Raw genomic sequence first — 14101 nt, 5'->3', positions numbered from 1 at the left:
CCTCCAATCAGCACATTCTTTTAAAAGTGATTAGACTTTTTTGGGGGGGAGGGTGGTGGGTTTCTTTCTGTTTTTGTATTTTTTGTTGATTTCTTTTTTCTGTGTTTTGTTTGGTTTGGTTTGTTTTTTTTCTCCAAGAAGCCAAAGAATCATTTTTTAAAATTAGTTGAGCACTTCTGAGACAAATCTGAGTAATTTTACTTGAGAGTGAAATGTGCTGTTTTCCTGGAATGTCTTTATTTTGGTTGAAATTTAAGTGACTGACAGTGACAACTGATCTCTAAAGTCAGCATTATGTAAAWTGTCTATGAATCTTTTTTATAGAAGTGTAAAATAGATGTTTTGTTTTTCCCCAGACATGAGATTTTGTCTTTTTTGGATTTTAYGTAGTTTGTTTGCTCTAACCTCAGCGTATGCACTATAGAAGTGTTAATATTGAAAATTACTGTTGGATGTGTTGTACTGAAAGCTACACTTTTCATGATAGACACAATTTCGAACAAAGACAATTGGCCATTCTTGGGGAAAATGGTATTTGGAGGCAGTGAAATAAGYTCTTGTCCAAAAATTGGGTATCTTGTTTGACAGAATGAGGATGGAATCCATCCAAAATTCACTTCAATAAAACTAATAAAGTAGTTTTAGTTTTTTACAAATGAGAGGATTCTCTTGTGTAGAGTTGAGAGACTGTAGCATATGATCACCATATCAGTTACAAAAAAYTTTTTGGGTTTGTGGGTTTTTTGTGGTTGTTTTTTTTTCCTCTGCATCTGTTAAAATAGGACGAATGATAGGTGAAACTCTAGGTTAGAGTTTACATTCATCATTGCTTTTAATATTTATTTCAATCTTCAGTTTTTTGTAGCTTCAGATCCTACAGTTAAAACTGATCGGTTGTGGCATGACAAGTACACTTTGAGGAAATCAATGATCCCTTCTTTTATGACAATGGAGCAATCAAAAAAGGTTTGAATCTAAAAGTTCATCTTCTGATGATTTGTTTGCCCTGTGCTTCTTCTGGTTGAGATATGTATATTTGGAGAAAACAGAGGCCCAAATTTAACAAAAAATAATCATCTTGGGAATTTTAGAATTGTTTGCTGAGGAAGACTATAGTTCTGTTTCTCCCTTCCATTTTCTAACTGTTRAACTTTGTTTAAGGAGTTGTCAAGTAGGGGGAAAAGTAGTTTGTGTTTAAAACCTTTTCATGTTAGCATTGCTGTTSTGGATTGCTGTGGCTGGGATTGTGAAACTGAGGACACAGAAAGATGACAAAATATCTTGTCCTGGTGGTTGTGGGTGGCTACTTCGGTGGTTTTGGGRTTTTTTTTCTTACATGCAAATCACTTTTTAAAAAATCCTCTTTTGTTCAGGTCCTTTTAATAGGAAAATCCATAAACTTCTTACATCAAGTTTGTCATGATCAAACTCCATCCACAAAGATGATTGCTGTTGCAAAATCTGCTGAGTCTTCAAAAGATGGTACAGTATTAATGTTGTTCAGTGCCTCCCCTTTGAACTGACCTCCCATACAATATGTGGTTTAGACTGTAAACTGGTTTTATGGATGTGGGGTGGAAAGGAGTACAAAAGTCCCATTTGCCCTAAAATATAGATAATTTAATGGATACTTTTTTCCAACAGATCTATGTTGATACATRTGTATAAATTTCTTAATTTGATAGATTTGCCTGAAGATGGCTAATGTACTGAATTTCTAAATTAAACCATTCAAAAACAGTCTGTCTTCAGCTGGGATGGGGGCAGGAGTGTTGCAATAAGAGTTTCTTGTGTTTGACTTCTCATCAGACATAAATCATCATACAAATCCATAATAATACTGAGTTAATTTTGTGGTTGAAAAATAAAAATACTCAATTAGTCATAAATAAGAGAATGAGCAATAAAAACAGGACAGAAGCCTTTTATTGCCTTTCTGTAAATGCGCTATATCAATATGTCAAAAAAAATTCAGTATGTGGAAGGTTAGTAAAATTCTTTTTGAGGATTACTTAGAATTAGGATTGCCAGCTGTTAAACATGAAACCCAAACTCAGCTATCAGAATTCCTTCAGGTTATTTTTTTTTTCATTTAGAACAGACATCWATTTTAGCGAATGAGAACTTAAATACCATTTCTGGTTATTTTTTGGTGGATGTTTGTTGTAATGAAATTAACATTGTTATGATGAAAGATAGCAAATAGTAAACATCTAAACCAAGGAGACTTTGTGTAGTACTAAGCAAAGAATGTGCAGGATGCTGCTATCTCTGAGAAAGGACAGATTGCTGCCTTCTGGTGAAGGCTGGCTACTGTAACTTCTTTTGATAATTTGTTTAATATACCAAAGATAGTCTAGCTGTTAAGCTATAGTTCACTAGGATAAGTTTTCTAATGCTAATCATCTAAATATTTTTCTATCAAATTCTTGTTTTCACATCCTATCTTACATTTTATAATATTATATATAACTTTAAAGCTTGTGTATGTGTGGTTGTTGGGTTTGGGGGTATTTTTCCCCCTCCAGATAACCTTGGATTAGTTTTAATATTAACAGTGTAGACTTCTGGCCTGAGTACCTCCATGAAAGATCTTCCAGTAATAAAATCCCATTCACATCTGGAAGAATATGTCATCTAATGTGATTTTTGTACCATGTTCAGTGCTTGCTTAGTCAAAGATAAGCCTGAAGTGCAGAGAGGGGTCAGGGTTTAGTGAGYAAGGGCTGTAAATGCATTTGAAGAATCTTCTTGCCAGCTACTCCTGGAAAAAAGAAAAAACAATCCTTGGCTGCACTACTTTCACCGCTTTACACCCTGCTTTTCCAATATTTCTTTAAATTTGCACTTGTTTTTCTCTCTCCTTGATTGAATGAAAGATATGCACAAATACAGATTTGCTATTATGTAGGGGAATGAGACCTTCAAAGCAGGTACATTATCTTAAGTGCTGAGAATAACTGTTTCAGACAAGTGTAGTTTCAGAAATACTCTACTCTGTCTGCAGTATGCTGAAGGCCTGTTGAGCTTATGGTTGGCAGCCTAAATACCTCATGGTGTAATGCTGCTTTGATTTTGCATTGAACTGCATTTGTGCTTAAGGCATTTTATCCATTTAATCCTGAAAGAACATTCTGTGTTAGGGATATTGGAAATCCTTGCTTTCAGGATAGTGCCATCTATGACAATAYCCTGAAAGTCCCTTCAGTTTATTATTTATTACTAAGATCATGGAAAGCTATCATGGCAGCCTGAGTTGTGGATGCTTKTTCATATTTTAAGTCTGAACATTTCATGGGTTTGGCTGTATTATGTATTTCTTTCTTTAGCTTTGGAACCTTAACTATCATGGTTCCCCAGCTTCCTTTTGATGCTGTAGTAATCATGGTGTAGAAAACTGAGCATGTATTAAAACAACAAGTCTGATATAACTGTGTAGAAGTTGGTCATCTTGCCTGGCAGGGGATTGTAGCATRTGGGAGAGAGGAGCAGTAAAAAGGACAAATCATGTGACCTCAGCTCCAACTTGTAGCTGTTCACAGTTTGGGCACTTCTCGAGCAGGAAAGACTCTACATTCAGTAGCAGCTCATGGACCTGCTTGTCAGTGCTTTTAGTCTGATCCTGCCTTTATCCATTTCTGKCTTTTCAGTGTCCTGAGATAATTTTGCAGTTTTCAAAACCTGTGCCTTGGCCTCTTGTTTGTTGATGTAAACAACCTTTTTAGCAGTTTTGCATGTCAGAAGGAGTAATTAAAGTGGGAGTATATTATTTAATGCTGAGCAAGGTCTGAATCTTGTGATAGTTTACCACCCAGTATTTGGAGTATTGCTCCATATTGCCTGAAGAGGCCACAGTTCTGTCTCATAATAACTTCACTGGAGGCCCTTTCTTGRTAAGCTTATAGTTGTAGAAAACAGTGACATAAGCTTCCTGCTACTTTCTACTGCTTCTTGCTTTCTGTCCCCAAATTGCCATGTGTTAAAGATGGAGAAGAAAATATCAGGTTGCTGGCTGTCTCTCAGGTAACTCAAGCATATTCCTTTTTCTCTCATTCTCTTATATATGGGAACTCTCTTTGTTGAGTGTTCTAACATYCTGACTCTTTGATTTAGTTTTCCCTGCACCTTTAGAAGTGCCTTCTGATTTAGATTCCCCCCMACAAAGGTTTTTCCTAACTCTGTGCTTTTAGATCTCATTAAATTATTTGATTTGTAGACTGCAGTATTTCAGCAAGCTTAAAAATCCCCAACTTTTTGTGCAAAAGTGACATAATATGAGCTTTTACTGAAAAGTGCARGCTGGGCACAGATTAAAAGTAACATTGTTCAAGTATAGGCTGCTTTAGACTTGTTTTGGCTATGGCAAATGTAGAACATAGTGGGTCAGAAGAAATGGCRATTTTTCTGCTTGTGTGTTTCAACTCCAAAGTTTGTTTGCCTCAGTTTTGGAAAACTACTAATTTAATTTCATTTTTTATTTTCTTTTAGCTGCTGATTTGTTCACAGACCTGGAAAATGCATTTCAAGAGAAAATTGATGCAGCTTATTTTGAAACCAGTAAATACCTGCTGGATGTTCTCAATAAGAAATACAATTTACTGGAACACATGCAGGCYATGAGGCGCTACTTGTTACTTGGTCAAGGAGACTTTATCAGGCACTTAATGGATTTGCTCAAGTAAGACAGTAAGAAGGGTAATTATGTCGAATTTTTGATGATTCTGTGCATGATCAGCACAGAAACTGTTTTACTTTTTGAAGAGGACCCTCTTAAGTACCTTGTTCAATTAAACYTTTGAGTAATAACTTTTAAATTCTATTTTGGGTTTAGTTTCTTTGACCCTGAGGCTTAAAATTTGTTCTTCCTTTTTGATAAGAAGTACATACAGTACCATTTCACAAAGTCCTGACAAGTTGCACTAATATAGGTATCTTTATGCTGGCCCTGTGACAGTCTCGAGGATGTTGGCGTCTCTCTTGCTCCTGTCAGCAAGTTTAAGCAGATRAGTTCTGCTGCTCTTCATGCCACTGGTTAGCACTGCTGGGATTGTTGGGCCTCTGTATTTTGGAGGTGTTTGATCCAAAACATTGTATCCAAACCCTCAATACAATTTTAAAAATCTAATTGATTCCTCACCAGCTTCTATTTCAAGCACTCAGGTGCACCCACAACTACTGATTCCAGTTCTTAAAAGTGTATTGACAAGCTTACTCTTATATACTACTGATGAAACTTAGTCAATCAGAATTGTTGTTTGCTAAGCTTTTCTTTGGTCTAGAAGGCAGGCTTTGCATTTACTTTCATTCACTTGTTGTAAATCAAAATCARCATTGTCTGCTGGTGGTTTGTACATGACCACGTGAAGCAGAATGAAGTTGATTTATGGAGTCAGTATGACATTTGAGGCAGAAGGAGTGAGAGGCTTTCTGGTACTGATCCTGTGGGAGAGAGGGGTATTACAGGAGTTGCATGTTGCAACTGTTTGGAAAGTGTAAATTACATAGTGGGGGTGGGTTTCTGTGCATCTGCCGGTACTTCTGAGTCTGTGAGATGGCTATCAGTAAGTTTCTCAAAACTGAATTGAAATTATTGGTTTGATGTGCTAATGATGTAATCAKTTTCATTTTAGATATGAATGTAACACAGATTACAGACTAACTAAATGAGTAATCCTGGTAACTTCAAATTACTGGCATTAAATGAGGATTAATACGCTTAAGTTATGCTAATGTTGAGGAGTATAGATGCATATGAATGGACATATTCTGTCATACTCTGTGCAAATCTTTTGCTTACTGATTTTCTTCATGKTTAAGACTGAAAGAGTAATGTGAGAGGTTTTGAATGTCTGTTAGAAAAGGGTTTTGCTTTGTGCTGCAGTTAATACTGAATTGCTGTTGTGGAATATATCATTAATGTGCTATGACCTGTTTCATAATCACCAGGCCAGAGCTTGCACGACCAGCTACAACCTTATATCAGCATAATCTAACTGGAATCCTGGAAACAGCAGTGAGGGCAACAAATGCCCAGTTTGATAATCCTGAGATTCTCAAGCGACTGGATGTTCGACTTCTGGAGGTCTGTGGCTTCACAGTGACTCTGACCTGAAATGTACTTTTGTGTGCGTGTGTATACATGCAGACATCTGTATGAAACAACCAGTTTCATATGGGTATATGAATGCAGTTCCCCCTTCCTTTCCACTCATGATTACTTTGAATAATAGAAACGTCATTTAATAAGTCTTTTCCCTTTCCGTGTCTATTTTCTATTCGTATTTCATGATGTGGGTTTACAGCCATTGACAATACAAGGTTGAGTATTTGAGGCCTAATAGAAATTGRTGTTGGTGACCCTGATTTGAGGTTCTGCAAACAGCTGTTACTGCTGTTGCTCTTACAAGAATTGGGGTGGGAAGAGGCATGTTAGGGTGTGTCTCCCTCTTGACTTAGAAAAAGGGAAGCAATGAAAGCACATTTATTGGAAGAGACCTGTGGTAAGAAACTTGAGTTAATTTGAAAGCTTCGGTCCCCAGAGGTGAGACTTTCATGATGAGCTGTAGTATCTGGAATAAGTATTTTCGATGCCAAGGAACTTTTTCCTTMTCTTTATTTACCTTTACTACATTCAGTGGAGAAACATTGACATTATAAACATCAGTATTTGTGTGAGATGAGTCTCATCCTTATAGGATTTGGTTAATTTTTGCTTCTTCTGCTACTTTCAACAAGAGACTCCTCTATCTCTTGATGTGAATACTTGATTGCTCATAGGCCCTTGAGAATGCAAAAGTACGCAAGAGTTGGTCTCCAACATTAATATCTCTGATTATACACTGAAAGTAGCATATCTTTTTAACACAGGTATCTCCTGGGGACACTGGATGGGATGTCTTCAGCTTGGACTATCATGTTGATGGGCCAATAGCAACGGTAATGTCATACACTGCTGGCTTTGACCTTGTGTTGGGTGCTGATGAAATTGCTAARTATTTTTTTCTTGAARTAACTTYTTTTYGTTCAGGAATGTGAGATCAGAGATACTGGGTTTTTTGCATCTAGGAGGCACCCACTCTATCAACAGTTAAGCAAAAATCTCAACTTTTACCTGTGAGTGCTGGAAAGCTACATTTAAAACAATCATTACTGAAAATCAGTAATTCATTTATTCCAGCAGTGTTCTTTGCAAGTAGTTTATATACTGAGTGCTTATATTCTTTGATTATTACTAGTTTGTAGGTGCTAATTTGGGATAATTTAAAGGAGCTGAAGAATGTGGAGAACTTATTTATGCTGTTTAAATGGCAATTGATAGGTAGTTGCACTGTTTATCAGAATATGTTTAGCTTCTATAAAGAACCTGTAAAGAACTTTTTTTTAAGCAGGACAAATGAGGTGTCTGACCAGCAGAAGAAATTTTCATATGTGGCTTTACAAGGGGCTTAGGTTTTGTTACATTCACCCCTTCTTACACTTCCAGCAGTGCCATCTGTTTACTTGAATGCTGGGTGACTGTCCAGACCTCAAGGGAGGATCTTTCCAAAAGTTCTGGGATGTCCAGGAAACTTCTTTTTTTTACAATATTTACCAATAAACTGCATGGATCAGATAAGTTGGATTGGGAAGAGGTTCTTGGTACTTCAGGATCTGTGGTATTCTGTTAATTTGTACTGATATTTTCTTTGATTTATAGGTATTTACACGTGAATGCATGAGCCACTATCTAAGAGTATTTAATTTCCTTTGGAGAGCAAAGAGAATGGAGTATATTCTTACTGATATATGGAAAGGGCACATGTGCAATGCAAAGCTTCTGAAAAGTATGCCAGGTGAGAGGTGTTACAAACGGATGACAAGCTTGTGAAATGGATATAGATGATTGCATTTTATTTTAAACTGTGTTAATAGGGGGGAAAAAGGTCTGATGGATGATGTTCAGATCAATTTTGTATTTTGGTGCTCTCTGTGACTGGCTGTTTAATGGTAGATGATGGTGGTGATGGTGATGAAGGTAAAATAACATTATTGTAAATAAAACAAAAAGGAAACTTACATTTAACTTYGGTCTGTCTTGAAAAGTTGCACTATCATCAGTATCTTTATGATGGCCCAGTTGTGAGACTAACTCTTCCCTCCCTTTGTATTCATCTTCCTTGATGTCTTCCTGTTTTTATGCCATGTCTCCCTCTTTCTTTTGCTGTTAACTATTAAGTTTCAAATATGTGCAGTTCTGAATTGACTAGTTTTACCTTCACTCATTCCGTTTGCTTTTGTTTARCTAAGAACAGAAGATGCTAAGAAGAGAAAGGTGTTTGAGAAGAAATGGGAAAGCTCTGAAATGTAGTGACTGTGTATGTTTCATGGACTGGGCCTTTTCTTATTTCTCAGYTGAGAATATAGTCATATATGTGAGCATCTGTAGTGGCTCACTTGAATTTGTTTTTAGTCTATCAACTTTTCTTTCAGTAAAAAATAACTATGAAGAGTTATGRTTCTTTATGGCATAGTAATATTTACGAATTTATTCAGCACTGTCTGAGCATGCAGGCAGTGTCTTTGGGTCACATTTTCTAGGAAGTAATTGTTCCATGTTCTTTGCTTCTCTGTTGCCAGACAGTACTGCTGCTACCATCTAAAATTAGTGACTATGTTATGAAGTATTCAGTTTAGTAGAAAATATTTACTAAACTGATTTGGTGGCTGTGCTTGTCCTTGCAGTCTTTAACATGTCATCTCTTTGGATTTTTTACAGAGCTTTCTGGGGTGCTGCATCAGTGTCACGTTCTGGCATCAGAAATGGTCCATTTCATTCATCAAATGCAGTATTACATTACATTTGAGGTATACTCTTGCCCACTCAGTTACTTAGAAAATGAAGCACTTTTAAGATTCTCTATGTGTCGTGTCTTAAATTTCAAAGAGCTTTTCATCGAACAAATCAAAACAGCCCAATTCTTGTGTTGTTGCTCCAGGTGCTTGAATGTTCATGGGATGAGCTCTGGAACAAGGTCCAACAAGCACAGGACTTGGACCACATCATTGCAGCTCATGAAGTTTTTCTGGACACAATCATAGCTCGTTGCTTGCTGGATAGTGATTCCAGGGTAAGTCTTCTACTTTGCATTAAAATGTAACTTTATGATCTTGGCATATATGTTAGGAACATCTTCTTTTACATTGGAAGAGCAAAGGGAAAAGTAACTTTTATTTCTCTGCTGTAAGATTTTATGGTGGCAGGTTCTRTACCTGCTGCCCAGACTTAATGACACATGTTGATAATAAAACTTGCTGTAGTGTGGGCCAGTTGGTTTTGGTCCTAAGAAGCTGTGTGATCATGCGCCAGCTGACTTAGGGCTTTGCAAAACGGTCTCTCCAGCTGTGTGTAAAAACTTTTTAAAAATTTACTCATGTTCTGAAAAATGGTAACTTAAAACCCTTGTGCTGTACAGCTGTTTAATTTGCTTGTCTCACAGGTACTTCTCAACCAGCTTCGAGCAGTTTTTGATCAGATCATTGAGCTCCAGAATGCCCAAGATGCAATGTACAGAGCTGCTCTGGAGGAGCTGCAGCTGAGGTTGCAGTTTGAAGAGAAGAAAAAACAGCGTGAGCTTGAGGTGCAGCAATATTACTAGAATGTGAAAATGAATTGAGGCAGATATACTTGTCTTTTGGTATATGGAAGATTTTAGATATATGGCAAAAAAGAAAAATGTAGTTGGGACAGATATAAAAGTTACCAGYAGTTGCTAGTGATTTCAAGCAAAACTGCTGAGTGGTCTTTTTTATTACTGTCTGTCCCAAAATAGTTGATTTCTTTACTGGACTTTGGAGGATGAGAAATTTAGGACTCTTTTAGATAAAGTAAATGGAAACCTTTTCAAAAAAYGCCATAGCTCTGTGTCTGCCTCCCTGCTGCAGGACTGACATGTAGTGTTGATGTGTGACTTGCCTGCTTTGCTAACCTCTGATTTTTTTGCTGTGCTGTACAGCCACCAAGGGGACTGGGTAGTTTCCATATTGGAGGCTCTGTGTTTGTCTTTCTATGGCTGTGGTTGGATTTKATAAACCTGATATAGGTGGGCACAAGGTGGCCCAATTAGTGACTTGAATCATGTTATGTTTGACCTCCTAACTTGTCTGGTTTCTGTGTAGGGCAAGTGGGGTGTAACTGCATCAGAAGAGGAAGAAGAGAACAAGAGGATGAAAGAATTCCAAGACTCAATACCTAAAATGTGCTCACAGCTGCGAATACTCACTCACTTTTACCAGGTGCCTCTTAAATTATATTTTTTTAAAATACGCTGAGGTTTGTGTAGAAAAGAATTTCAAATATTGAGTAGGTGTAAGTTCTGTCTTCATGGGTGTGCAGGAATGTGGATCTAGGTCTTTGTTTTTTCCTTCTCCACTTACAAGCTGTTCCTTAGTAGTCAAAGGTTTTGTGCTCATTTATATTCCCCTGTCAAAGGAGAAGAGTCATTTCATGTAAGTTGTCTTCTTCCAGTAATGAAAGTAATGGCTGTCTTTTGGTGTAGTCTGAGGGGAAAAAGATAGAATTCCTTCTACATTACATTTTTTTCACACTATCTTTGCAAGTAATTGCCATTAAATAAAGTCTGCAGAAAGTTTAATAATAAAGTCCTAACATTTCATTTGAAATTCATCAACATGGGCAGTGGATGTTTGGGAAAACAGTGTGCAGGCTATCTTCAATTRTAAGTAGTTTATTCTGGCTTTGTCTTAATTTGTTATATCTGATGCTAAAGCTACCATTCCCCAGAAAAATGAGCCTAAGTTTTTAAGTGTGGGTTGTAAATAAATTATGGTTTGTGCTCTACAAGATTGCTACAAGTAGTTTTTGCCTGCTTGGACTGTATTTATACTGAGCCCTACTATAGACTTTCTATACAGGACTTCTCTGGCCAGACTTGGTCATCTTTGGAAGTAATGGAGTGCTCTAGTTATGGGCATATCCATGTTAATATTTAGTGGAGATTAGGAATGAGCTCTTCAAATGAGTCTTCCCACTGTCCCAAAGTCCTTTCCTGTATGCTGCAGAGCTCCTGCAGTGGTGTGGCTAGAGCCAAACGGGAAGATCGGAGGGAGAAGTGTGCTTCCCACATGGCAAGTGCAAATCCCCTGTCCAGTTGCTCCAAGCGCACACGTAGTTGGGTCTGTGGTACTGACTGTCCTACTGGGCACACRCTCTGCTGTTCTGGGGCACCACGTGCTGCTGTACAACCCCCATCAAATGGGTGTGTGTGAAGCCAGCAGTGCTCCCATACTGGCCTGGATGGCACTGTACCTGCAACATGGACTCAGGGTGAGGTCTCCTGTTGGCACTGATGGGATCCTGAACGCTGTCCCGAGGCAGTGGCAGACAGAGGCAGCTGCTCTGCAGCCTGGGGGCTTTCATACAGATGGAGGGTGTCAGCAGGGCACAGGAAGTTGGGAGCACGCTTTAAAAGACCAAGCTATTTGCTTTGGAGAGTGACATACATGCCAGATACGTGGAAGATAAGAGTGGACCTCTGGGTTTTTACAGAAAGAATGAATCCAGCATTAACTGATTTATTAGCAGCTGAACATGAACSCTTGTACTTGCCTTTTCCCACATTCTCTCTGCCTGTTTACCAGGTCTGTRCACCACCTCACATCCTGTGCAGAACACACCAGGGATGTTTTCTTAGCTRTCTTTTGGGTTTTTCTTTCTCCTTCAGGGAATCGTCCAGCAGTTCTTGGTCCTGCTGACAACCAGTTCTGACGAGAGCCTTCGGTTCCTGAGCTTTAGACTGGACTTCAACGAGCACTACAAAGCCCGAGAGCCGCGGCTGCGYGTGTCGCTGGGCACGCGAGGCAGGCGCAGCTCTCACGTGTGACACGGCTGCCAAGGGCGGCACCCGCGGGGGCGGGAGCTCTCGCCGGACACGGCAATCAGCAGTGACAAAACGCAACCCAACTGTGTGATCGATCGGTGTCTACCATTGCTGCAGGCAACGTGTGTTCAGTCGTGTGATTGTGTGACACTGTAGAGCAGAGAGCAAAAAAAGCAGGGTTTTTTACACTGATGTTTCTAGAGTTAACAGACTGAATGGGCCGATTGAACCTCATCCAATCAACTTGTTAAATCATCCTTTTGAAAAAATGCAACTTTATTTGAAGCTTTCTGAGCTTTTTCCACTGTAACTTATATCTGTGTCAAATAAATCACATCTTTTGTTTATAGGAAGCACCATTTCCTTTTTTAACAAGAAAATAAGAAGGTTATTTTTTCTATATGTACTTGTTCTATTTGAAGAGAGCTTTTGTTAAAGCCAACAGATCAGGACCCAGACCTATTGTCCTTGTTAAGAAGCTATACAGCATTTCATTATGCTGATTTTCAGTGTTGTGACGTGTTTGACTGTGTGAGAAGCTTTGTATCAGGAGACATAAACTTATATTTAATTTTTTTGTTGTTTTCAAAGTTAAAAACCTGGAATAAAAATTTAGTGGGGAAAATCTATGGTTACTGTACAGGAGCAAACTATAGAAGCTGAGTCAGGAGTGTATCTGTTGCACATAAGATCTAAAGATGAGGTAAAAGCCTCAGTTCGTAATGTGTTGGTTAAMATTGAATAATTAATGTTCAAAATCAGATATGTAGACACAAACTGACTTGGCTAATGTTGACTTCATTCTCTTTCCTATTTTTTTCATTGTAAATATTTATATATTGCTGTCCAGATGTTGGGGAGAGGGGGATTCTTCTTTTGCAAAGTTGTCATTATATCAGGTCATTTATTATGTTCCACAAGTGCGAGCTTAGAAAAATAAAAACACAATTATCTTTCAAACAAGTGTGTTACTTTTTGTAATTAAAAGTTTATGATTTTTTCACAAGTTAAGAAAGGAGAAGCTTCCTTCCRTTTAGAAGCATATTGATTTTCAGTTCCCTTTCCATTGCAGGATATTTGTACTAGTCTTRCCTACACTGAGAGTTGTGTGCAGTTCATTAATTAACAATTACCCTCAGATCAGCCAGATCTGTGGCCTTTTTTGCCTTTTGCTCCTATTATGTTTGAACCCTTGGGAGACAGTGGCACCTTCCAGGCCGTGCAGGTAAGGCTGCTGTGAGCCGTCATGGCAGTGAACTCTGATGGGCACAATGTGCTGACTTGCAGCCCTGGACTAGCTGGTTTGTTCTCTGGACACCAGGATTCCCAGTGTGCAGGCCTCAGAATCCTTGTTTTTGTTAAAGCATGTGAGGCTTTTAACCCTGTGCTTTGGTGCTGCAGGCACTGTCACTGGGTTAGTGTGCAGGCAGCATTTCAGCTGTGAGCAAGGAGGGACTCTGGAGCCAGTGCTACTCAGTGAGCCGAGGGAAAGCTGARGGATGCTTGGCATTGTAAGGTCATRGAYCCTGTCACAGGCAGGTCTAACTCCATTAATGCAGGTGTGGTAGTAGCATATTGTAAAGTCTGGAAGGACAGCAAAAATTATTTGATTTTGTTTTGACCAAAACTTAGGAAAAAAATTGTCTGGACAGGCACTGTTTTGGCCACTGTGTTGAGAGGTGTGTTGCATGATCGTATCTTAGAGAACTCGGGGGCCAGAGAAGCAGCACTAATGTTGGAATTGGAGGACAAGTTCCTGAGGAGGAGTAAATTCTCTTTGCTGGTCAAAGAATCCAGCAGTACCTAGGAAATCCACAGTAGTGGCCACACTGGGAATGATAATTTTCAGGTGATTCTACAGAAACCAGTTGATCTGGGAGAAGTGTTCACTGCTGCAGGGATTGCTCCRACTGCCAGGCTGAGGGGACCAGTGGGGACCTGCCATTGTCCTCATACTCCTCTGTGGGTGGACACCAGTCTCTTGCCCTTTAACCTGCAACCGTTATGTTTATTTCAATCTGCACGAGTTTTCTTGTGACAATCTCACCTCTGTTGGACTAATGGATTCAACAACTCCTAACAAAAGTGAGAAATCTTGTATTTCAATTGTGCCCCAAGACCAATATTGASTTCTACATAAGTGTGCATAGTGACAGTCTCCTGCTGCTGTGACTGCACAAGTGGCTTTCCTTGTAGCAGGTGGCAGCAGCACCATTAAGGTGTAT

The 14101-nt window shown here is 38.7% G+C and overlaps 1 protein-coding gene across 1 annotated transcript in view; it reads left to right on the top strand.

Moving 5' to 3' along the window:
- Positions 1-12827, top strand: part of TUBGCP3 (tubulin gamma complex associated protein 3) — a 50218-nt gene extending 37391 nt beyond the window's left edge. Inside the window, exons 12-22 of the mRNA XM_057390316.1 lie at positions 856-966; positions 1374-1482; positions 4489-4678; positions 5947-6082; positions 6868-6936; positions 7697-7832; positions 8756-8844; positions 8976-9107; positions 9477-9617; positions 10156-10272; positions 11721-12827. Of these exons, the coding sequence (XP_057246299.1) occupies positions 856-966; positions 1374-1482; positions 4489-4678; positions 5947-6082; positions 6868-6936; positions 7697-7832; positions 8756-8844; positions 8976-9107; positions 9477-9617; positions 10156-10272; positions 11721-11879 (1389 nt within the window). The 3' untranslated portion in view covers positions 11880-12827. The remainder of the gene's footprint in view (positions 1-855; positions 967-1373; positions 1483-4488; positions 4679-5946; positions 6083-6867; positions 6937-7696; positions 7833-8755; positions 8845-8975; positions 9108-9476; positions 9618-10155; positions 10273-11720) is intronic.
- The last annotated feature ends 1274 nt before the right edge of the window (positions 12828-14101 follow it).

The sequence above is a fragment of the Malurus melanocephalus genome, unplaced genomic scaffold (assembly GCF_030028575.1).
Source record: "Malurus melanocephalus ecotype Western Australia unplaced genomic scaffold, MMel_1.1 scaffold_1, whole genome shotgun sequence".
NCBI lineage: Eukaryota > Metazoa > Chordata > Aves > Passeriformes > Maluridae > Malurus > Malurus melanocephalus.
This window is presented reverse-complemented; position numbering and strand designations above follow the sequence as displayed.